Source organism: Aphelocoma coerulescens, chromosome 21 (genome assembly GCF_041296385.1).
Source record: "Aphelocoma coerulescens isolate FSJ_1873_10779 chromosome 21, UR_Acoe_1.0, whole genome shotgun sequence".
Taxonomy (NCBI): domain Eukaryota; kingdom Metazoa; phylum Chordata; class Aves; order Passeriformes; family Corvidae; genus Aphelocoma; species Aphelocoma coerulescens.
The window spans coordinates 1,514,987-1,538,225 of NC_091034.1; the positions used below are offsets into that span (position 1 = coordinate 1,514,987).

Below are 23,239 nucleotides of genomic sequence, written 5' to 3' on the forward strand. Positions count from 1 at the left end.
GATTCATGTCCTGGGGGGGCTTCCCCGCAGAGCCGGGGGGGCCGGGGCCGCCTTCACCTGTTCCCCTTCTCAGGCAGCCTGGCTCCGAAGGAATTCAGCTCCCAGACAAGCGCTCCCCGGGGAAGGGGGGAGCCGCTGGCACAGATCTGCTCCTCACCCGCTGCCGGAGCATCCCCAGCTCCGAGGGGCTGGGAAGAGACCCCGGGCCCGGCAGGAAGGGATCCAGGCGTCCTTCCAGGTGGGAAGGTGGGCGCGCTCTCTCTCTCCCCAGGGACGCACCCGGAGCTTTTCAGTGCATCGTGAGCGGCGTGGTTGTGTAACGGAGCCGGCGGGTGCTTGAGGGGGTCTCTGCCTCCCAATCCCTTGATTTTCCAGGGGTTTTTCCCTGCGCTGAGGTGGGGTCACGTCTCCTTCCCGCTTCGCCGTGTCAGCCTGAGGGATGTGAACCCCCTCTTTATTTATTTTAGCTGGAAGCTGACATCCTGCTGCATTCTCATGACTCCAGGACCTGGGGCTTTAACAAAAATGTTAAATATTAGAAGCCTCGCCGTGATTTTGCAGCATTTTTGGAGGGGACGGGGAGTGCAGGCACTTGCTCTTGAACCCGCGGTTTGTTTGTGGAGCAGGGATGACGCTCTCAAACCCTCTCCCCTCTCTTGCTGTCGGTGTTTCTTTCCTCGCTTCCTCCCTGTGGGAAAATCCGGCTCCGGAGCTGAACCCTGCGGCTCTTCCCTTTCTTCCCCCTCGGCCCCATGGCACCTCCTCCTCCCGGCCCTGGTGCCCACCAGCTCCCAGCCCAAGCCCCCCTGGATGAGCCACCCCGGCCTCGCAGCCCGGTGGGAGCCGCTGGTTTTCCCGGTTTTCCTGCGGAGAGCGGGATAAAGATCTCCATCTGCCGCTAACTCCTTGTACTGCAAACCCCTGCTGCCCGCAGCCCCCCGGGAATTCGCCGCTCCCCCAAAGCCACCCCAGGGAGCGGGGATAAGAGGCCTCGGGCAGAAACGGAGAAAGGGAGAAATAAAATAAGGCAGAAACAGAGGAAAACCAGGCCTGGGGGGGCTCTGTTTCCCTGGAAAACCCCCGGGATGATGCTCGGGGTTCCTGGCTCTCCCCGTGCCGCGTTTTCCTCTCTCCTGTCCCCACCCTCCCTCCCTCCCGCGGCTCTTTTCTCCTCACCATCCTTTTATTCAGGGAATGGGAAAACAGGAAGGCACGGGCTGTTCCCAAAAATCCCTGCCCGGAGGGACAGCCCCAGGACCGGGAAGAGGTTTTTGGGGCTGTGACCCCTCTTCGTGACCTGCTCCCTGCTCCTGGCTGTGGGAGCTGTATCCTGTGGGATATTGCCTTTATCCCGCAGTTTGGCCCTTCCCTTCCTCCCACGCAGCCCTCCACCACCTGTGTCGGGAGTTTCTCCAGCCTCTGCTTGGGAAGTGAGGGGAAACTCCCACGCACAGAGCCGGGAACTCGCCCCCAGCACCCCATGGCACCAGCACAGGGCAGAACCAGCCCTGCGGGTGGTGGGGAACACTGGGAATGCACCCCTAGGACACCGGATTTAGGATTGTTAGGAGGAATCAGGCAGGCTGGGAAAAGAAGGAGCCCTAATTGTCTCCCCCGAAGCAGTTTGTGGGAAAGGGGGGTTTCACCAGGCTGCAGCTGTGAAGGGGCTCCGGGATCCTGCAGGAAGGTGCTGCCGGCACCAAGAGGAGCCCAAAATCCTGGGAGGGGGAGGTGGAAGCAAAGGTGAGTGTGGGGCTGGAGCTGTGCCCCTCTGGAGCAGGGATGGGACTGCGGGATCTGCCTTTGCAGGGTTTGGATCCCGTGAGGTCGGGCAGGGATCCACCCTCTGTGGGGATCTGCTGGCAAATTCGGCTCCTGGGGTTTCCTGGAGGGTGGCAGGAAAAGATGCAGCAGCTGGGAACCTGACAGAGCTCCCAAGGTGGGATTGTTGGGACTGGGTGACCCCTGCGGGTCCCTTCCAGCTCAGGACATTCCACGACTCCATGAAGTGGCGATGGGAGCTGGCAGAGCAGGAGGGAGATGGAGATCGAGCCCTTCCAGGGATGTGTGCAGTGAAGCACCACCCCAATGTCACCCTGTCCCCTCCCCGGGGGCCTTGCAGGGACCCCAACATGTCCCAGAACATGGAGAGGCTCTGGAAATAAAGGAAATTTGGTGCCATATTCCCACTGGCTGCTCCTGCTGCCCAGGGCAGGGGTTCAGAGCTCATTTATTGACCCCTCAGGGGTCTCCTCTGACCCCCCAGAGCCATTGAGACCCCCTCCCGTGGTTGGGTTTTTATGTCCTGTGCTCAAGGTGATCCCTTCATCCTTGGGTTTTCCAGCTCCATGGCCTGTCCGGAGTTGGAGCCATTCCCAGTGAGGGGAATTGGAGGCATTCCCCTCAAAGTTAAACCTTTCCTTTAAACAAACAAGCAAAGCCGAACTGGTGACCGCTGCTTCGAACAGCATTCAGGCAGAAGTTGTGGTGGTCCTTGTCTCTTTTGGGCAATCTGGGCAATTCGAAATTAAAATTTAAATGCAATTTTTAAAGTTTGTTTGTTCATTTGTTTGTTTTTGTTTGGGGGTTTTTTTTTGGTGGATTTCTTGTTTGTGTTTTTTTTGTTTTGTTTTGTCTTGGGTTTGTTTGTTTGTTTATTTTTAGGGGTTTTTTTAGTTTTTACATCTCCCAGGAAGCAGAAGCTTCCCTGCTCAGTGCCAGAACAGCAGGGGGGCTGTTCTTGCGCCTCTTCCCATCCCTCTTCCAGCTCATCCCACAAGGATGCCCAGCTCCACCCTGCCTCGGTTTCCGTTTTCGTTCCACTCAGGGCTGCAGCTCTCGCCGCTCCGGGGGGTTCCCGTTATCGCCCCTGCCCGCCCGGGGTGGCGAGGAAGGGTTTGGGATCCATCCAGGATCGGCCCGGCCGCTCCTGAGGCGGGGCTTGATCGGCCAATTGTCCCCTAACGGGAAGCAGATGGAGCCGAGTGTTATCCAGGGAAAATCTGCCACTTCCCAGCCGGAACCTGGCTCAGCTTCCCACCCTGCTCCGGGATGTGCCAGGGAATGCCGAGAGCCGGGAAATGGGATCGGAGCGCTACCAGGGCACTCCAGACCTGTTGCCGCTCATTACTGGGATCGTGCAGACCCCCCCAAGCCCTCCCCAGGCCCCTTTTCCCATTCCAGGAGCAACCAAGCGGGGATGCTGGAGCAGGAAGCTCTCGTCTCTCCCCACGCCTTCCCAGGCGTTTATCAGCTTCAAAAAGCCAACGTTTAAATGGCATTAGGGGCCTGATTTGGAGCCACAAAAGCCATGAAATTCAGAGTTAAGGCTCAAAAATCCACTTGACACTCCGGCCTTGAGGCGTGAAAGGCGCGAGCCGGGGGCAGGGGCTGGGCCAGGAGCTCGGAGCCGGCGCTGCCCGGCCAGAGGGGCGAGGCCGAGCCCCTAACGAGACTGAGATGAGCTGAGGCCGGGCTGGAAGGGTCGGGGATGGCGTCTGGGGGAGCTTTGCAGGGGCTGGTCCCAAACTGGGTGGCCGGAGGTGACTGGGCTGCAGGGGACAGCGCTGTGGTCACACCCGGGGCCCATCCCGGTGGGCAGCGCGTGGTTCTCTCCTGCCTGCCCTGGGTTTGGGGTTCTCTCCTCCCTTCTGGGGCTTCGGGGTATCCCCCTCCCTGCTGGGCTTTGGGGTTCTTTGGGGTTCTCTCCTCCCTGCCCGGGGTTTGGGGTTCTTTGGGGTTCTCTCCTCCCTGCTGGGGCTTCGGGGTATCCCCCTCCCTGCTGGGCTTTGGGGTTCTTTGGGGTTCTCTCCTCCCTGCCCGGGGTTTGGGGTTCTTTGGGGTTCTCTCCTCCCTGCTGGGGCTTTGGGGTTCTTTGGGAGTCTCTCCTCCCTGCTGGGGCTTTGGGGTTCCCACCTCCCTGCTGGGGGTTTGGGGTTCTCTCCCTGCCGGGAGTTTGGGGTTCTCTCCTCCCTTCTGGGGGTTTGGGGTATTCCCTTCCCTGCTGGGGGTTTGGGGTTCTTTGGGGTTCTCTCCTCCCTGCTGGGGGTTTGGGGTTCTTTGGGGTTCTCTCCTCCCTGCTGGGGGTTTGGGGTTCTCTCCTCCCTTCTCGGGGTTTGGGGTATTCCCTTCCCTGCTGGGGGTTTGGGGTTCTTTGGGGTTCTCTCCTCCCTGCTGGGGGTTTGGGGTATTCCCCTCCTGCTGGGCTTTGGGGTTCTTTGGGATTCTCTCCTCCCTGCTGGGGGTTTGGGGTATTCCCTTCCCTGCTGGGGGTTTGGGGTTCTTTGGGGTTCTCTCCTCCCTGCAGGGGTTTGGGGTTCTCTCCCTGCCGGGGGTTTGGGGTCGGCTGGGGGCAGAGCAGGGCTCCCTCGTGCCCTCCCAGCGTGCGGCACCGGGATGCTTTGGAGTAACATCGATGAGGACAAGGGGGAGTGGCTTCCCACTGCCAGAGGGCAGGGTTGGGTGGGATACTGGGAAGGAATTCCTTCCTGTGAGGGTGGGCAGGCCCTGGCACAGGGTGCCCAGAGCAGCTGGGGCTGCCCCTGGATCCCTGGCAGTGTCCAAGGCCAGGCTGGACATTGGGGCTTGGAGCAGCCTGGGACTGTGGAAGGTGTGCCTGCCCATGGCAGGGGTGGAACTGGATGGGCTTTAAGGTCCCTTCCCACCCAAACCATCCTGGCATTGTGAACGAGGCCCCTTGTCATTCCTGCCTCTCTCTCCCTGAATCTTTGTTTTAGCAGAAAATTTAAAGCTGGGTTGGTTTTATTTAAAGGTCCCCAATGCCGACTCGCTCTCGCTCTCTATCTGACAGCAATCCGGAGAAATAATTCACAGAAGCAACACAAAGAGGCTTGAAAATGATTTTATTGCACATTTTTCTAGCTGAGCCAGGATCCACAGGAATTCCAACCACTCCTCCCTGCCCCATAGACGGACTGGGGTCACCACTGACCCCAACACTCCGTGCCAGGGTTCCATCCACCCGCAAATCCCGTTAATTAGCAGTAATTAATTCTATGGGTTAGAAACAAACACGTTTGTGAATTAGAGCTGAGCCTGGAGGAGGCAGGGCCTTGTGTTGCAGATCCCTTTTCCCGTGTGCACTGCAGGTCCCACCACCGAGCCCTGGCTGAGGGACACCCCAGGATCAGGCCCGATTTAAGGCCTGGTTTAAGTCCTGGTTTAAGGCCTGAACTCGACAGCTGGCAGAGCCCTGGGGATGGGGGCAGGTGGGACAGGAGCTTCCCAGAATGGGAGAGGGGTCCTGGAGCTCCTGCTCCTCGCAGGGGTGGTGAGGGACGGTTCCCCCACCCGGGCTGCTCGTGCAGGAACATTCCTGAAACATCTCAACGCCTCTCCCATTCCTTCCAGTGCCCACACAGGGATCAGAGCAGGGGAAGCAGCCAAGAGCTGATGGGAACAGCAGAGGCAGCCCAGCCTTGTCCCCAAGAACGAAACCAGGGGACCAAGGGGGTGCTGCTGCTCCTCTGCCCCACGGCTGAGCCCAGCTGGGAGGTCTCGTGCAGGCAACCCCGGCCGAGGGCTTTGAGGGATGGAATGAGGCTGGAATGAGGCTGGAATAAGGCACTAGAGCTCATTTCCGAGCAGCACCACAGCTGCCCTCTCCTGGCACGAGGTTCCTGCTGCCGAGTTCCCTTCCCAGACTTGGTGGGGTGTGAGGCTTTGCTCTGGCTCAGGGCTGGGGAGCAAACCCAGCTCAGGGTGTGGAACCAGGCCGGCTCCCCCCGCCGCAGGCAGGGATTGGGGCTGGTGGGGACACAGGGAGGGACAATGCTCAGTACCAGTGACAGGGACGGGGCCTCCTAACCCTCATCTCCTGCTTCGATTCCTGCTCAGCCCCGGGGGGAGGGAACCACTCTGGGCTGCTGGGGATGGGAAAACTGGGAGGAAAAGGGAGATGGGGTCCAGCTGTGCCTCTGCAGCCACCCCTTAATTAATGACTGACCTAACGAAGCATGCTCACACAGAATCACTGAGGTTGGAAAAGACCTTTAGGATCATCATATCCAACCACTGCCACATTCACCATTGTGTCCCCCAGTGCCACGTGCCTGAGGAAACCATGAGCACTTCCAAGCTTACAATTTAATAACACTTTTTTTTTTTTTTTCCTTTTTTTTAATAACTCCTAAGTGGGGCGGGTTAGAGATCAGTAGTTTAAGTGCTGTGTGGAGTGGCAGCTGTCACCCCAGGGCTCAGTGTCCCCAATGTCACTGCATGTAGGCATAGCGCCAGTCCCGCAGGGGCACGTGCGTCTCCTTGATGGCCTGAGGGGACGTCCAGCGCAGGATGTAGTGGGGACCCCCAGGTTTGTCATTGGTGCCTGTGAGGGGACGGCAGAAAGGGCTGGTGACACCACTGAGGGTGGCAGGGACACAGAGGGACGCTAGGGACAGGAGGGACATAGAGGAATGGGAAGGACATGGAGGGACACAGAGCACAGGAGGGACACAGAGGGATGGGAGGGACATGGAGGATGGGGACATGGAGGGACACGGAGCACAGAAGGGACACAGAGGGATGGGAGGGACATGAAGGGATGGGAGGGACACGGAGGGACACAAGAGACAGGAGGGACACGGAAGATGGGGACATGGAGGGACACAGAGGATAGGAAGGACACAGGGGACATAAGGGATGGGAGGGACAGGAGGGACATGCAGGGATGGGGACAAGGAGGGACGTGGAAAGACAGGAGGGACACAGAGGGATGGGATGGACACAGAGGGGCATGGAGGGACACAGAGGGACATGGAGGGACACGGAGCACAGAAGGGACACAGAGGGATGGGAGGGACATGGAGGATGGGGACATGGAGGGACACAGAGCACAGGAGGGATGCAAAGAGATGGGAGGGACACAGAGGATGGGAAGGACACAGGACACAAGGGATGGGAGGGATGGGAGGGACATGCAGGGATGGGGACAAGGAGGGATGTGGAAGGACAGGAGGGACAGAGGGATGGGAGGGACACTGAGCACAGGAGGGACATGGAAGGACAAGGAGGACGGGAGAGACAGAGGGATGGGAATGACATGGAGGGTGGGAGGGACACCAAGGACAAGGGATATGAAAAATGGGAGGGACATGGAGGGACAGGGAAGGACATGGAGGACAGAAGGGGACACAGAGGGACATGGAGGGACACAAGAGACAGGAGGGACACGGAGGATGGGGACGTGGAGGGACACGGAGCACAGAAGGGACACAGAGGGATGGGAGGGACATGGAGGGACACAAGAGACAGGAGGGACACAGAGGATGGGAAGGACACAGGGGACACAAGGGATGGGAGGGACAGGAGGGACATGCAGGGATGGGGACAAGGAGGGACATGGAAGGACAAGGAGGGACGCGGAGGGACGCGGAGCCGAGCTGGGAAGGGCCCGGCCGGGAGCGCTGGTGGCACCTGAGATGCGGGAGCCCCCGAAGGGCTGCTGGGCCACCACGGCGCCCGTGGATTTGTCGTTGATGTAGAAGTTGCCGGCGGCGTTGCGCAGCAGCCTCCGGGACTCCTCGATGACTTTCCTGGCCAAGGACAGGCACAGCCCTGAGCACCCCCCAGGATCTGTGGCTCCCTCAGAGCCACTAAAACTGGGCAAAAAAGGAGTTTGGGTTTCCTCGTGCACAATTCCAAAAACCTCGGGGGTTTCACACACACACTCATCTCCTGCGTTATCCCAGCCTTGGGGTTTTTATCAATTTCTTTCTCTATTTAAGTTTTGTGGTGATAAAATGAAGCTCGTTATCTCTCATTGTCCAGGGAAGCTGTGGCTGCCCCTGGATGCCTGGAAGTGTCCCAGGCCAGGCTGGATGGGGCTTGGAGCAGCCTGGGACAGTGGGAGGTGTCCCTGCCCAAAGCACTGGATCAACTTTAAGGTCCCTTCCACCCCAAACCATCCCAGGATTCTGTGATAACTTTTGGGTGATTCTCTCTGAGGTTACACTGCTCTTTGCCCTCCCCCTGGGCCGTGGGTTCACCCCTCACATGCTCCAAACATTCCTTTGGGATCATTCCTTCCTGAAAAAAAGCTTTTTTTAGGCTAAGAAACCACTTTCAAACTCCGTGCAGGAGGAGCACTAAAAGCAGCACGAGCTTTGTGGGAAATGCTCTTTCCTCCTCTGGAGAGGAGGAAGATCCGGGGCTCACTTCAGACAGGGAAAATATCCCCGGTTGCTTTTCAGGGGAATTTGGGGAATTTTGGGACTCACTTCTCCTGGGCGAAGACCGCCCCCGTGAGGCCGTAGGGGGTGGTGGTGTCGATGAGCTCCAGCACCTCCTTGTAGCGATTCTCGGGATACACAAAAACCGTCAGGATCGGCCCAAAAATCTCCTGGGAGCCCAAAGAATGGCACAAACCATCAGGATCGGCCCAAAAAAACCACACACCCCATCAGGATCGGCCCAAAAAAACCACACACCCCATCAGGATTGGCCCAAAAATCTCCAGTGCAGCCCAAAGAACACCACAAACCATGAGGATTGGCCCCAAAAAATAACAAAACCCACGAGGATGGGCCCAAAAATGTCCTGTGCAACCCAAATAACGTCACACACTGTGAGGATCACCCCCAAAAATCTTCTGTGAGCCCAAAGAACAATGAGGATCAGGCCAAAAATCTCCAGTGCAACCCAAATAGCTACACACCCTGTGAGGATCAGCCCCAAAATCCCCCAGATCAGCCCAAAAATCTCCTGTGCAGCCCAAAAACCAACACAAATCATGAGGATTGGCCTGAAAAACGACACAAATCATGAGGATTGGCCCAAAAATCCAGTGAGGACCAGGCCAAAAATCTCCTGTGCAGCCCAAATAGCTACACACCCTGTGAGGATCGGCCCCAAAATCTCCTGAGAGTACAAAGAATGACAAAAACCATCAGGATCAGCCCAAAAAATAACAAAATCCATGAGGATCAGGCCCAAAATCTCCTGGGAGCCCAAAGAATGAATCAAACCATCAGGATCAGCCCAAAAAAACCCCACACCCCATCAGGATTGGCCCAAAACTAACCACAAACCATGAGGATTGGCCCAAAAATCTCCAGTGCAGCCCAAAGAACACCACAAACCATGAGGATTGGCCCCAAAAAATAACAAAACCCACGAGGATTGGCCCAAAAATGTCCTGTGCAACCCAAATAACGTCACACACCGTGAGGATTTGGCCCAAAAATCTTCTGTGAGCCCAAAGAACAATGAGGATCAGGCCAAAAATCTCCAGTGCAACCCAAATAGCTACACACCCTGTGAGGATCAGCCCCAAAATCCCCCAGATCAGCCCAAAAATCTCCTGTGCAGCCCAAAAACCAACACAAATCATGAGGATTGGCCTGAAAAACGACACAAATCATGAGGATTGGCCCAAAAATCCAGTGAGGACCAGGCCAAAAATCTCCTGTGCAGCCCAAATAGCTACACACCCTGTGAGGATCGGCCCCAAAATCTCCTGAGAGTACAAAGAATGACAAAAACCATCAGGATCAGCCCAAAAAATAACAAAATCCATGAGGATCAGGCCCAAAATCTCCTGGGAGCCCAAAGAAATGACACAAACCATCAGGATCGGCCCAAAAAAACCCCACACCCCATCAGGATTGGCCCAAAACTAACCACAAACCATGAGGATTGGCCCAAAAATCTCCAGTGCAGCCCAAAGAACACCACAAACCATGAGGATTGGCCCCAAAAAATAACAAAACCCCCGAGGATGGGCCCAAAAATGTCCTGTGCAACCCAAAAAACATCACACACTGTGAGGATCACCCCCAAAAATCTTCTGTGAGCCCAAAGAACAATGAGGATCAGGCCAAAAATCTCCTGGGAGTACAAAGAATGACAAAAACCATCAGGATCAGCCCAAAAAATAACAAAATCCATGAGGATCAGGCCCAAAATCTCCTGGGAGCCCAAAGAAATGACACAAACCATCAGGATCAGCCCAAAAAAACCACATACCCCATCAGGACTGGCCCAAAAAAACCCACAAACCATGAGGATTGGCCCCAAAACACAACAAAACCCACGAGGATGGGCCCAAAAATCTCCAGTGCAGCCCAAAGAACACCACAAACCATGAGGATTGCCCCCAGAAAATAACAAACCCCATGAGGATCGCCCAAAAACCAACAGACCCCGTGAGGATTGGCCCCAAAATCTCCTGTGCAACCCAAATAACTACACGCCCCGCGAGGATTAGCCCCAAAATCTCCCAGACTAGCCCAAAACTCTCCTGTGCAGCCCCAAACCCTGGGATCAGCCCCAGGAAGGAGCAGTGGGTGCTCCCCCTGCCCCAATCAGCTCCATCATGAACAGATCCATCCCCGCAGGATGCAGCAGCTCCCCCCGTGTCCCGCAGGGATTTTGGGATGGGGATCCCTCCTCCACAGCTGCTCCCACCTCTTTCATGATGGGGTCCTGGGGGTCCTTGCTCTCCACGATGCAGGGCTCCACAAAGTACCCCACGCTGTCGTCGCAGCCGCCGCCCGCCAGGATGGTCAGGTTGGGCGAGCTCCGGGCGTGCTCCAGCCACTTCTTGATCCGTGCGAAGGACTTGGGGAAAAGGGGGCGACAGGAAAAGAGTGATTTTGGGGGGCTGAAAGGGGGTTTGGGGGGCTGAAAAGGGGGTTTGGGGGGCTGAAAAGGGGGTTTGGGTAATTCCTCTCAGGGGCACGGCGCTCTTGGTGCTCTCCCGGCTCAGGAGGGGGATTGGGAGCTGGGAATGCACACAAAAAAAACTCATGTCCAGGGGTCATTTCTGAGGGAAAAAACCCACTTCTCAAGAGCAGGCCATGCAAAAAACTCCTGTCCAGGGTCATTTCTGAGGGAAAAACCTCACTTTTCAAAAGCAGGGAACACAAAAACCTCATATCCAGGATAATTTCTGAGGGAAAACCCCCACTTTTCAAGAGGAGGCCATGCAAAAAACCTCATGTCCAGGGTCATTTCTGAGGGAAAAAACCCACTTCTCAAGAGCAGGGAACACAAAAACCTCATATCCAGGATAATTTCTGAGGGAAATACCCCACTTTTCAAGAGCAGGGAACACAAAAACCTCATATCCAGGATAATTTCTGAGGGAAATACCCCACTTCTCAAGAGCAGGGAACACAAAAACCTCATATCCAGGATAATTTCTGAGGGAAATACCCCTCTTTTCAGGAGCAGGCCATGCAAAAAACCTCATGTCCAGGGTCATTTCTGAGGAAAAAACATCCCACTTTTCAAGAGGAGGCCATGCAAAAAACTCACGTCCAGGATAATTTCTGAGGGAAAAAACCTCACTTTTCAAGAGCAGGCGATGCAAAAAACTCATGTCCAAGGTAATTTCTGAGGGAAAAACCTCACTTTACAAGAACAGGGAACACAAAAACCTCATATCCAGGATAATTTCTGAGGGAAATATCCCACTTTTCAAGAGCAGGCCATGCAAAAAACTCCTGTCCAGGGTCATTTCTGAGGGAAAAACCTCACTTTTCAAAAGCAGGGAACACAAAAACCTCATATCCAGGATAATTTCTGAGGGAAAACCCCCACTTTTCAAGAGGAGGCCATGCAAAAAACCTCATGTCCAGGGTCATTTCTGAGGGAAAAAACCCACTTCTCAAGAGCAGGGAACACAAAAACCTCATATCCAGGATAATTTCTGAGGGAAATACCCCACTTTTCAAGAGCAGGGAACACAAAAACCTCATATCCAGGATAATTTCTGAGGGAAATACCCCACTTTTCAGGAGCAGGCCATGCAAAAAACCTCATGTCCAGGGTCATTTCTGAGGAAAAAACATCCCACTTTTCAAGAGGAGGCCATGCAAAAAACTCACGTCCAGGATAATTTCTGAGGGAAAAAACCTCACTTTTCAAGAGCAGGCGATGCAAAAAACTCATGTCCAAGGTAATTTCTGAGGGAAAAACCTCACTTTTCAAGAACAGGGAACACAAAAACCTCATATCCAGGATAATTTCTGAGGGAAATATCCCACTTTTCAAGAGCAGGCCATGCAAAAAACTCCTGTCCAGGGTCATTTCTGAGGGAAAACCCCAACTTTTCAAGAGCAGGCCGTGCAAAAAATTAACATCCAGGGTAATTTCTGAGGGAAAAACCCCAATTTTCAGGAGCAGGCCATGCAAAAAACTCATATCCAGGGTAATTTCTGAGGGAAAAACTTCACTTTTCAAGAGCAGGCCATGCAAAAAACTCATGTCCAAGGTAATTTCTGAGGGAAAAACGTCACTTTTCAAGAGCAGGCCATGCAAAAAATTAACATCCAGGGTAATTTCTGAGGGAAAAACCCCACTTTTCAAGAGCATGCCATGCAAAAATGTGATTTCCAGAGTTTTTTCTGAGGGAAATTCCCCACTTTTCAAGAGGAGGGCATGCAGTGCTCAGCTGATACTCAGCTTTTAGCTGATCCCTGATGTCCCCACTTTGCTGTCAGCAGCAAACCCCACACTGGGGGAGCCTGGTGCTGTTCTGAGCTCACCTTGTCATCGATCACCGCCGAGAAGAACGTCCCGAAGTCCTGGGCGGGCTGCGGGGAGGCAGAAAGGAGGGGACGTGAGCACGCCCTGAGCCTCAGAGCTCCCTCAGGAGCCTGGGGGAGCTGCAATTCCCCCAAAAATTCTTCCCCGTGTCTGAGGAGCTCCCCTTCTCATTGAAGAGCTGGCCCAGCCCTCCCTGCAGACTGTGGCTACAAGTTAATTTCTAATCACGGCCAGAAGCTGGGGGGGAAGGCTCGGAGGGGCGGTGGGGGGAGCAGCCGGGGATGAAAAGCTCGGTTCAATGGGAATTAGCAGCCAGTTACCGCAGCCCCTAATCCCATCAGCCTCCCGCTGAGCCGCAAAGCCCTTCAGCAGCCCGGCAGCTCCGCTCACATCTCCCACTTTGATCTTCCCGTGCTCCTCCAGCAGCTTCTCTTTGATGTGGGGCCACAGCGAGGCCGGGGCGTAGAGCCGGGAGCAGGCGGAGCATTTCTGGCCGCCGAACTCGAAGGCCGAGCGCAGGGTCGCGTTCACGGCGCTGCCCACGTCGGCCGAGCTGTGCACCACGTGGAAGTTCTTCCCTCCGCACTCTGGGCGTGGATGGGAGGGAAAAGGGACAGGGGAGGAGCTGTCAGGGTGTGGCAGCTCCGAAAAGGGGCCTCGGGCTCGCCCTGCCTGGGTGGGGCTCTGAGGGGAACGGGGAGAGGCGTGAGCCTGGGGGCACAACCCTGGAGCAGGCGGATAGAACTCATGGGAGAACAGGGGGATAAAACTCGTGGAAGAGCAGGTGGATAAAACTCATGGGAAAGGGACCAACCTAAATTCCCAAACTTTGGGACTCCAAACCTTGGGACTCCAAGCCTTGGGACTCCAACCATCACCTCCCACCCAAGCGCCACCTCCCCACCCCAAAATCCCATCCCGTGCCACTCCCACAACTCTGAATACCCAGTGATTTCCTGCGTCCTCTGCCCACAGGGACAGCAATCCTGACCCTCTCCTGCCCGAGCAGAGGAGAAGCTGCCCCCTCAGCCCTGCATCGCCCCAAAACGGTGGGAGGAGAGGCTGGTACCTCCAGCCAGGCGCGGGAAATTGCGGTAGCGATCCAGGTTTTCCGAGACCTGCTTCCAGAGCCGCTTGAAAGTCCTGGAAGAGGAGCGAGGAGCTGGTCAGGGCACTCCTGTCTCTGCACACAGGGAAAGGATGTGCCCTGATGGGAAACCCCCCAAAAAAGGGATGCCCTGCACAGGGAAGTGGGAAGGGGAGCACAGGTATCAAAGCAAAGGCTCCACGGTTTAAAACCCTACGGTTTTAAAAATAAACTGCTGCAGTCCCAGGGAAGAGCATGGAGTGAGCATCCAGAAGTTTCTGTTCCTCCCCTTTCCCCCCTTCCTTTCAGGCCTCACTGTGACAAACCCCTCGACTGGAAAACAATAAAAATGGTAATGGCCTCGCAGCGGGAGGCTCAGCCACAAACACCGAGTTATGAGCTCCCCACCTTCCCAGCCCGTGCTCACCCGAGCGTGGCCTGGCCCTGGATCGGGGTCCCAGGCTTTGACAGCCCGTGCGGACCCCCCACCACACACAGCCCGAGCTCAAACCCACCTGGGGTACAAATTCACCTGAGGTACAAATCCACCCGGGGTACAAATCCACCCGGGGTACAAATCCACCTCAGAGCACCCCTGAAGTGTCACTGCCACTCTGGCTGTCCCTGTGCCCCAAGTTTAGCCCCAGAGCTAAAAGCACTCCCCCCACAGCACGGAAGCCCTGCTCAGACACTTTTTGTCACCAGCTTTAACCCCTATTTTCATATAACTGCGCAACCACGTCCTGCCGGCTCTAGCAGCCCTTCCCAACGCTGGCCTGGCATTCCAAGGGGCACCAGGGGAGCCCCCAGCCCCCTCCCTGCCCGGCAATCCCTGTCCCCAACCTACGGCACGCTGCCGGTGAAGTTGAGGCCGCAGAAGTGCTCGGAGCTGGTGACGGTGTCCCCGAACTCGGGGCCATCCGAGGGCACGAACTGCACCACGTTGGGGGGCAGCCCGGCCTCCAGCAGGATCTTGTAGATGGCGTAGCTGGACAGCAGGGCCGTGTCACTGGGCTTCCACAGCACCACGTTCCCCTGGGGAGTGGAGAGGAGAGCAGCTCCATGAGGGATGGCTGAATTCCCTGGAAAACTGTCCCAGAGCGGCGGCACCTCACGGTGATTCGCAGCCACCTTCCCCCAGCACTGGTTTGGGATGGGCTGGGATTGCCCTGCTCAGCTGAAGGCACAAACCCCCCCCCCTTTTCTCTCACCAGGTCGCTGTGCCAGCCTTCTGCACCCTCCCTTCCCCGGGATGAGCTCTGCCTTCCCTAAGAGGAGCTGGAAACATGGCCCTGGTGTCTGTCTCAGGACACAGCCAAGGAACGAGCTCCCGCTGTCCCCAGCGCCGCCAGCGGCTTTGGGCAGGGCCCAGCAGGTGTTTGTGCCAGGCAGGGCAGTAAAACCAAACCTCCTGCCCAGATCAGCCGGGCACAAACAGCACGAGGGGCTGGAAAAGTGCGCTGGTGACACCCCACCCCCTTGGCCCCGTGCCACGGCCTCCCTCCGGCTCCCAGTGACCGCCCCGTGTCCCTGTCACACGGCTTGGCCTCCCCTGCACGGGCTCACAGCCCTCGGGGGGCTGGACAGGGACTTCTGGATTCTGTCTCCTGCTTTCCAGGGACTTGCTGTGCCGGAAAAGCTCCGTCCTGGGCACAGCTCCGTCCTGGGCACAGCTCCTTCCCGGGCCCCTCTAATCCGTCCTGGGCACAGCTTCTTCCCTGAGCACGGCTTTTAATTTGGGAATGTCACATTTAAAGCCGTATTTGAGGAGAAGCATTTGAACCTGTCACTTGTGTAGGGCACGAATGGGGGGGACAAGGAAGAGGGTGAAGCCAACACGGAGCTGGGAAGATTTCTGGGGAGAGAGGTCCCTTCCTCCCACCCCACAGGAAGGGAACAGCTCCTTCCCGGTCCCCTCTAATCCTTCCACTCCAAACATCGAGAGAAACAAACCACACCGTGCAAAACCCTCCAGCCTGCTGGGCAATCCAATCCAGCCACGGCTGGACACAGCATTCCCAGCAGCCTGGATTCCGGGCCGGTGCAGCAACTGCTCCAATCCCAAGGAAATCCCGTTCCCAGGACTGACTGCACGGATTTCTCCAGCTCTTTAGGCCCAAGCAGTGTCTAATCCCCCGGGAAGTGCGCTGTGGTGGCTGAAACACCGGGCTCTAATTAATATCCCCCTATTAAGCACCGCTTTCTCCTAACTTTAATTCCAGGTGCCCCCTGCTGCTGAGCTTTTCAAGGCACCCGCTGATGTCCTGCTCCCTTCTGCTGCTGGCCCAGGGCAAGGCGGGGGATTCCAGCACCCTGCAGCATCCCGGTGGGAATTCATTGTCACACGCGAGGAGGGGGAGCTGGATGAGCCACAGGATGCCCCAGATTTCACTCCGAGCTGCCAGCTCGGGTCTGCCCCGTCCCAGCAGGGCTCATCTGCTCTGGGATGAGCTCATCTCCAGCTTTCCCAAAGCCAAGGGCCTCCCTCGGATCCTGGGGTGCAAGGAAGGGACCTCTCTCCCCAAAAATCTTCCCAGCTCCGTGCTGGCCTCACCCTCTTCCTTGTCCCCCCATTCCTGCCCACAAGTGACAGGTTCAAATGCTTCTCCTCAAATATGGCTTTAAATGTGACTTTCCCAAATTAAAAGCTCTTTTCTCCAGCCTCTTCCAGCTCCAGCTCTGCTGGAGGGCCCCTCTTTGGGGCCAGGAAGAAATCTGAGCCTAATTAGCAAAGAGCTGAGGACAATTTGTGGTTTGGTTTTCTTCTTCCCCAGTGCAACAATAAATTAATTATTCCTGGCCCAAATCCACCAGGTTATTCCAGTCTCTCCCCAAAATCCACCCTTCAAAGGCAGGAGCTCCTGTGCTCCATGGGGTGGGACACAGAAATGGGGATGTACAGAAATGCTTTTTACCAATACTTGGACTTTTTTGGTTATTTTTTCACACCTGCTGGGCTCTCCTGTCTCCCAGTTCGCTGCTAAATGGCAGAGCCACGACCTGCCCTTGCCTTCCTTTGCCAAACAAACCCACAGCACTCAAAAAGCGTCATCCCAGAGGAATTTGAGCAGCTACAAACTGGTTACACTCTCATGTCCTGACAGCACCCCTGAGCCCAGGTAGGGAATCAAACCCCAGCTGTGTTTATTCCCCAGATCCCAAACCCAGCCTGGGAAGGAAAAGACATTTTGCTTCAGAACAAAAACCCCAGAAGGGCAGGTTTGGGCAGTTTGTGCTTTTCCAACACTTCCCCCATCACCCTGGAAATCCAGACACCGGGATGTTTTCTGTTAATTAAAGGCAAATTGCTGATTCAGTCAAGGGGACCAACAGGCCCCAGGTGTGGAACAGCCCCAGGGAGGCTCAGCTCACTCCTTGCCCATCCCAGCCCAGCTGAACCCCAGCCTGAGGGCCAGGGTCCCTCTCCCAACCTTTCCCTGGACTGTCCCATCCCCCCTGTCCCCCCCAGACCCCCAGGACTCACCATCAGCGCCGGAGCCCCCGCCAGGTTCCCCCCGATGGCCGTGAAGTTGAAGGGGGACACAGCAGCCACGAACCCCTGCGGAGGGACAGGGAAAAGGGAGCACGGGGAGCACGGTGGTGCCGCCTGTCCCCGTGGGGTGACCCAGTGTGGGCACAGAGGGGCTCAGCTCACCTCCAGCCCCCGGTACACCATGGAGTTGGTGCTGATGTCCACGCTGAGGGGCTGGCTCTGCTCCAGCTCCAGCGCGTACTTGGCGTTGAAGCGGAAGAAGTCGATGAGCTCGGCAGCGGCATCGATCTCCGCCTGGATCACGGTCTTGCCCTGCAGGGAGAGGCCGCGGGCCACGACAGGAAGGGGGAATGCAGCAGCCAGAGCTGCAGCGGTGCGGTGCTGTCTGTGGGGTGCTTCTCCCAAGCTCTGTTCTCGAAGATGGAGCCTCCTGCAAGGCCTCACGCTGACCCTGCTCCCAGGAGCTCCCAGCCCCGCTTCCCTCCTTTCTCAGCAAGGAGTGGGGATCCCCCTGTATCCCCTCACAGGACATCAACATCCATTCCCACTGCCAAAAACCACCCCGGCAGCTCTTCCTGCCCTGCTCCCCCAGCTCCCTCCTGCTCAGCCCAGATTCCCCCCTGCATCCCCTACCTGCCCGACCATGGTCTTGGCCAGCACTTCTGCTCGCCGGGGCCCGCTCAGCATGTCAGCCGCCTTCAGGAAGATCTGGGCCCGGTCCTGCACAGGTTTCAGGTCCCATTCCTTCCTGGCTGCCAAGGCAGCGTTAATGGCTTTGTTAATGAGCTCCTACGGAAGGCAAGGCGGAAAGGCAGCAAAGAGGAGCCTCTCCAGGTTCCCCTCCACCACCAGCTCACAGGGAAAAGCGAGGGGTCACCCACCCCCAGGCACAAAACACTGGTGCCATCGCAACCCCGAATCTGCAGCTCCTGGTGTGGATTTGTTCTGGGATCCCTGGGGCTTGGAAAGGCTCCTGGAGCCTCCCTGCTCACAAAATGCATTTCGCTTGCTAAACCCAGGCAAAGTACTGCTGCTTCCCCCCAAAACAGCCCAGAAGAGGGGGGACAGGGAGGGCCACTCACCTTGCTGGCGTAGCAGTACTTGGCCACCTTGTGTGCATGGTTAAAGGGCTGCAAGGAGAAGAAAAGGCTCTGTAGGAACCAGTCCCAGAGAGCCTCCTGCAGGGACACCCCTGCTCCGTTCTCCCCCATTAAATAAGAACCCCCCGACTCACCGAGAGCTGGTACCTCACTGTGGGTGTCCACACCTCCTCCCCCCCGATGACGCACGGGATGTCCTCGGTTTTGCCCTTCAGGTCAGCGAGGGCCTGGCAGAGAGGAGAACACGGTGGGAGCAGCTCTCACCCCCTCCAGCTGCCCTCCATCCCTCCTTCCCACGTGCAAAGGGAACCTGGGAACAGGCTCTGGGCATGGGGTGCCCACAGGAGGCACGGCTGTCCCCAAGGGGAAGGAGCAGGAGCTGGGCAGGACGGGGCTGTCACACCAGGGAGAGCCTGGGGCTGCCGTGCAGCACCTGCAGCACAGCCCGGGCCCCTCCAGCCCCAAAGATCCCCAAATCCCGGCACTGGTACCTTCTGGAGCGCCGCTCGCTCGGGGCTCCCCGGCTTGAACTCCAGGATGGGCTCGTTGGTCACCTGGATGGCCGGGCGGTGCTGCCATCTCCGCCTGGGACAGGGGCAGGACAGGCGCTGCAATCCCTCCGTTCCCTCCTTCCCTCCGCTCCCCAGCATCCCAGGGACACCTCAATCCCGGCCAAAGCAGCCCTGCTCCATCCCTCCCGCTGGATGCGGATGCCAGAACCGGGAACTGAGCCCCCAGCCCACCATCCCTCCTCCTCGCTCGGGAAAAAGTGCTGGGAAAGGCATTTTTAAGGGACGAGGCACAGGGTGAGCTCCGCATCGATCCGGGCTGCTCCAACATCCCCACGCTCCGCTGGCTCCCGGCAAAGTCCAGCGGGCAAAAGCCGGCCTGGCACCTCTGAACCTGCCCCGGGAACAGCTCGACCTTGGCAGCTTTCCAACCCTGCGTGGGTGCTCCGCTGTCCAGCTCAGCGATAACGCCCGAAAACAGGAGGGAAATGGGAGAAAAAGGAGGGGGAAAGGGTGAAAACGAAGGGAAAAGGGTGAAGACAAGGGGGAAAGGGTGAAAACGACGGGAAAAGGGTGAAGACAAGGGGGAAAGGGTGAAAACGAAGGGAAAAGGGTGAAGACAAGGGGGAAAGGGTGAAAACGACGGGAAAAGGGTGAAGACAAGGGGGAAAGGGTGAAAACGAAGGGAAAAGGGTGAAAACGAAGGGAAAAGGGTGAAAACGAAGGGGAAAAGGTGGGGGCAGGGAAAAAGGGGGAGAAAAAAGAAAACGAGAAAAGGAGAAGACAACGGGGAAAACAAAGGGGTAAAGGAGGAAAACCAGGAGGAAGCAGTGGAAAACAGGTAAAAACAAGGGTAAAAGGGAAAACAAGAGGTAAGCTGTGGGAAACAGCTAAAAACGGGGGGGGGAAAGGGAAAAACAAAGGGAAAAACGAGGGGAACAAGGCGGGAAAAGGGGAAAACAGTGGGGAAACAGTCGGGAAACAAGGGCTGGCAGTGCCTGCGGTTGGCAGCGGGACGGTGCCCGGTGGGAGCGGGGATGGCAGAAGCGGCAGCGCGGATGGCGGGGACGGTGCGGGAAGGGGGCAAGGGAAGGGAAGGGAAGGGAAGGGAAGGGAAGGACCCCCACACTCACCCGCCGTCCCGCAGCGCCCGCAGCCGCCGCCACATCCCGGCCCCGCCGCGCTCCCGGCCCGCGGCCGCCACCACCCACCGTGCGGGGGGGAGGGCAGGGAGGAGACACAACCATTGATTAATTACTAATTAATGAAACCCGGGGGGCGGCGTTCCGCAGGAGCGGCTCCCAGCCCGCCGCTCGCTGGGCCGTGTCCCCCCCGCCCGCGGGGTGGCTGTGGGGTGTCCCCACCGGCGCGTTCCCCCCCTCCCCCCCCCCCCGCGCGGCGATGGTTGCGCCCCGAGCGGAGGGCGGCGGCGCGCGCGGCACGTGGGAGGGGGCGGGGCGCGGGAAGGAGCCAAAAGTGATTTAAAAAAGGGAAATTCGGGAAAAACAACAGCAAAACTCCCCCCCCCCCGAGGCGAGGGAGCGGCTGGGGCTGCGCGCGGAGCTCGCAGGGTCCCGGTCGCGGGAGCGGATGTGAGTAGAGAGAAAGAGAAAAGCAACGGAGAACCCCTTTGGGAACTGAGAATTACCAAAAAAGGGGGGATTTTAACCCAAAAGGGAGGCCTGGCTGGGGCGCGGGACCAGGAGAAGGCTGAGGTGTGCAGCGAGTTTTTTAATTTCCAAGGAGAGTCATGTTTCAAGAGCAGCAGCTGAAAGACCCTAATTTTGAGGGGAGTTTGGGCTATTTTAGGACCCCAAATCACCTGGCTTTTAGGAAACGAGGATGGTCCCTCCCTCCTCAGACCCAAATCCTTTTGCTTTAGAGGCGTTTTCCACCCCAAGAATTAACACACAGAGCCGTTCAACCAGGAGTTCGGTATTTATTTTATAGTTTTTTGTGGTTTTCCTCGTCACCAGAGACCGACTGGGACGCGTTTCATGGACAGCTCCCGCCCCCTGTTCCCACAGAGGAGCCCCTGGGGTCCGGCACCGCGGGCTGAGCCCCGGCCCGGGCAGGACGGAGGGATGGACACCGGACGGACACTGGCCGGACACCGGAGCAGCACACGGAGAGCCGCCAGCAGACCCGGGACGGGGGAGGTGGGGGTCGGTTTTGGCACTAAAAAAAGGAAAATGGAGCAAATCTGCCAAGCTCAGAGGAGAGCGGGTGGTTCTGGCTCTGGCTGAGGGAGTGTCCGGGGCTCCTCCTGACGTGGATTGGATTCTTGAAGCATTTCATGGTCCGAAATCCACTGGCGGTGTCCCATTCCAGAAGCTGCGGGTTCCCAGCACAGCATTCCAGCCCCATCCCCGCTCCAGAGCACGGGAGCTGGGTCATCCTCCGGCCTTTCCCCACCAGGGCTCCAACATCATCATCAGTCCAGTCTTTGTCGTTAAAATTAGCTAATATACAGAATATAAAGCACAATATTTACACGGGGACGGTAACCAGGGGCGTTCCCACACCATCAGTAGTTCGTTGGGGATAAAAGAAACTCTTACGTGACCTAAAGAGGAACCGACAAGAAGTGACACAGCAGGAGGGAAGAGCCATCGATACCCTCCACTTGAACACGATAAATAATAAATAATTCTTTTTGGCAGAAGGTAGCTACATTTGCTTTAACCACAGGAAGGTGTTTTAGGGGCTGAATCGTGAGCCTTTGGGTGAAACCACGTTACACAAGGAGTGTGTTTGTTCAGTGACCGAGGTTTAACCGCCCTCAAACCCTCCCCAGTTAAACAGAAATTTCGGCTTTCAGGGGTGGCAGTCTGGGCAGCCCCGCTGGGTTTGTGGCACCGTGGTCCTGGGCTGTTCTGCCACAGAAATGACACAGGTCTGAAGCCACCCCAGGGGTTGTTTTATGCATTAACATCATAATTTCCCAAAAAAGGGAGCTGGCCAGACCCACAAGCACCCCCTTCCCAAGTGCTTCACTGTTGGAGTGCCTCAAATCAGGAGGGATCGGCGATTTCTACACCCAAATACCCACACTTAAACACAATTTGTTGCTCCTTCAAAAGAGAAGCTTTGCAAGGCTCCTGCGAACGCAGAAGGGTCTGAGGACACAGAACTCGCACAAAAACAGACAAAGGAAAGGGTCAGGTGTTTCCTCACTGCTCTGCCAAGGGCCTGGGCGAGCCCTCAGCCTTCCCTCTGCGGGGAGAGGGGCTGGGACCCCATTCCCACGAGAATTCGGCAGGCAGTGCTTCCAGCTCACCTCCACCCCCTCATTCCCACCGGGACACCGTGCGTTGCCTCCATTGGTAATTTTGTTTCTCGGTTAAAACTCAAAGGGACACAAGTTATGTTCCACTACAAAGCTTAAAATCAAGCGTTGGGGTGGCAACAGCAAAGGCAAAGAGCTTTAAAACCTGTGTGTTCCCCTGCAGCCGAGTCCTGGACCCGTGCAAAAGGATAAAAACCCAAAAGTCCCGAAACCAAAGGCGGAAAATCCTCACTGGGGTGCTCCTGCCTCATGGAAGCGCGGGGATGTCTCAATTCAGCCGGGATAAATCACTCCTTAAACATTCAGCTCTAAAATGAAGCACTCGAACGTGAAACAGAGACCTCCCAGCAGTGCAGCTCTTCCAACACAAACATCCTTCCCCGTGCTCCCAGAGCCAAGGGAAACACCGGGAAGGAGCTCCGGGAGCACCCACGGCCGCTGCGGCTTTTCCTCAGCCAAGCCCGGCCCGGGAGCCAGCTCGTGTTTTTGCTGGCAGGAACGATTATGGAAAAGGAAAATTAATATAATCTCTCTTTAGAAGCAGCTTTAGATGCAGACTCAGGCCTGATTCCCACCTGTTGTTTTGTTTGGTTGAGTTAATCCCAATTTCTACAGGTACAGACAACCATAATTTATCTTCCAGGCTGAGGCAGATTTTAACGCCTGTCCTGCTGCGCTCCCAGGACTCGGGAGGTCCCGACCCTTTCCGGGATCAGGGAATGAAATCACAGGGAGGCAGCAGCAATTCTGCAGAGGCAGAAAAGCTGCTGAGCCTGTTGGCCTCCCCTGGAGGAAGCGACCTGTGAGTGCTCCACAGCCAAACCTGTCCCGATTATTTCCACGCTGACTCTTGGAACCGTCAGAGAATTTGGGGGTCTCGTCAGAGCAGAAGAGACTTTACAAGGGAACGATTGCATCTGCAACAGAAATCTGTTTGCACTTTAAAAACCTCTAATAAAAATAGAATATATACTGTGTTTTTATAAATAGATTACACATTTAGCTTAGATGAGCTTCATGACATTCCCCCCCAAACACTTTTTTTTTTTTAAAGAATTTTGCTTTTTTTCATTGTGTGAACTAAGACGACTGTCACTAAGTCTTTGAAAAACATGTTTGTACCACATTATTCTTTAAAACATTTGTACCACATTATTCTTTGGACGTTTTTGAACAACATGCATCCACAAACTGCCATTTGTTTACTGAAAACATTTTTGTACAAACCCAGTTTAGGAATTTGATCTATTATTA

At 56.4% G+C, this 23,239-nt stretch overlaps 1 protein-coding gene and 1 long non-coding RNA gene across 2 annotated transcripts; one reads left to right on the top strand and one right to left on the bottom strand.

The window, feature by feature from the left end:
- Positions 1-4,845: 4,845 nt before the first annotated feature.
- On the bottom strand, positions 4,846-19,933 carry ALDH4A1 (aldehyde dehydrogenase 4 family member A1). Its single transcript, XM_069035189.1, has 15 exons — positions 19,830-19,933; positions 18,679-18,772; positions 18,322-18,414; positions 18,170-18,217; positions 17,721-17,876; positions 17,250-17,399; positions 17,079-17,153; positions 14,442-14,629; positions 13,577-13,650; positions 12,898-13,094; positions 12,507-12,554; positions 10,423-10,575; positions 8,235-8,356; positions 7,432-7,550; positions 4,846-6,343 (listed from the first exon to the last, which is right to left on the bottom strand). The coding sequence occupies exons 1-15, from the start codon at positions 19,862-19,864 to the stop codon at positions 6,231-6,233; spliced, it is 1,665 nt and encodes a 554-aa protein (XP_068891290.1). The 5' UTR covers positions 19,865-19,933; the 3' UTR covers positions 4,846-6,230.
- Positions 19,934-20,219: 286 nt separating this feature from the next.
- LOC138121552 (uncharacterized) lies at positions 20,220-21,897 on the top strand. The gene is made up of 2 exons (XR_011156213.1): positions 20,220-20,288; positions 20,673-21,897. It is a non-coding gene; the product is annotated as an uncharacterized lncRNA (long non-coding RNA).
- The last annotated feature ends 1,342 nt before the right edge of the window (positions 21,898-23,239 follow it).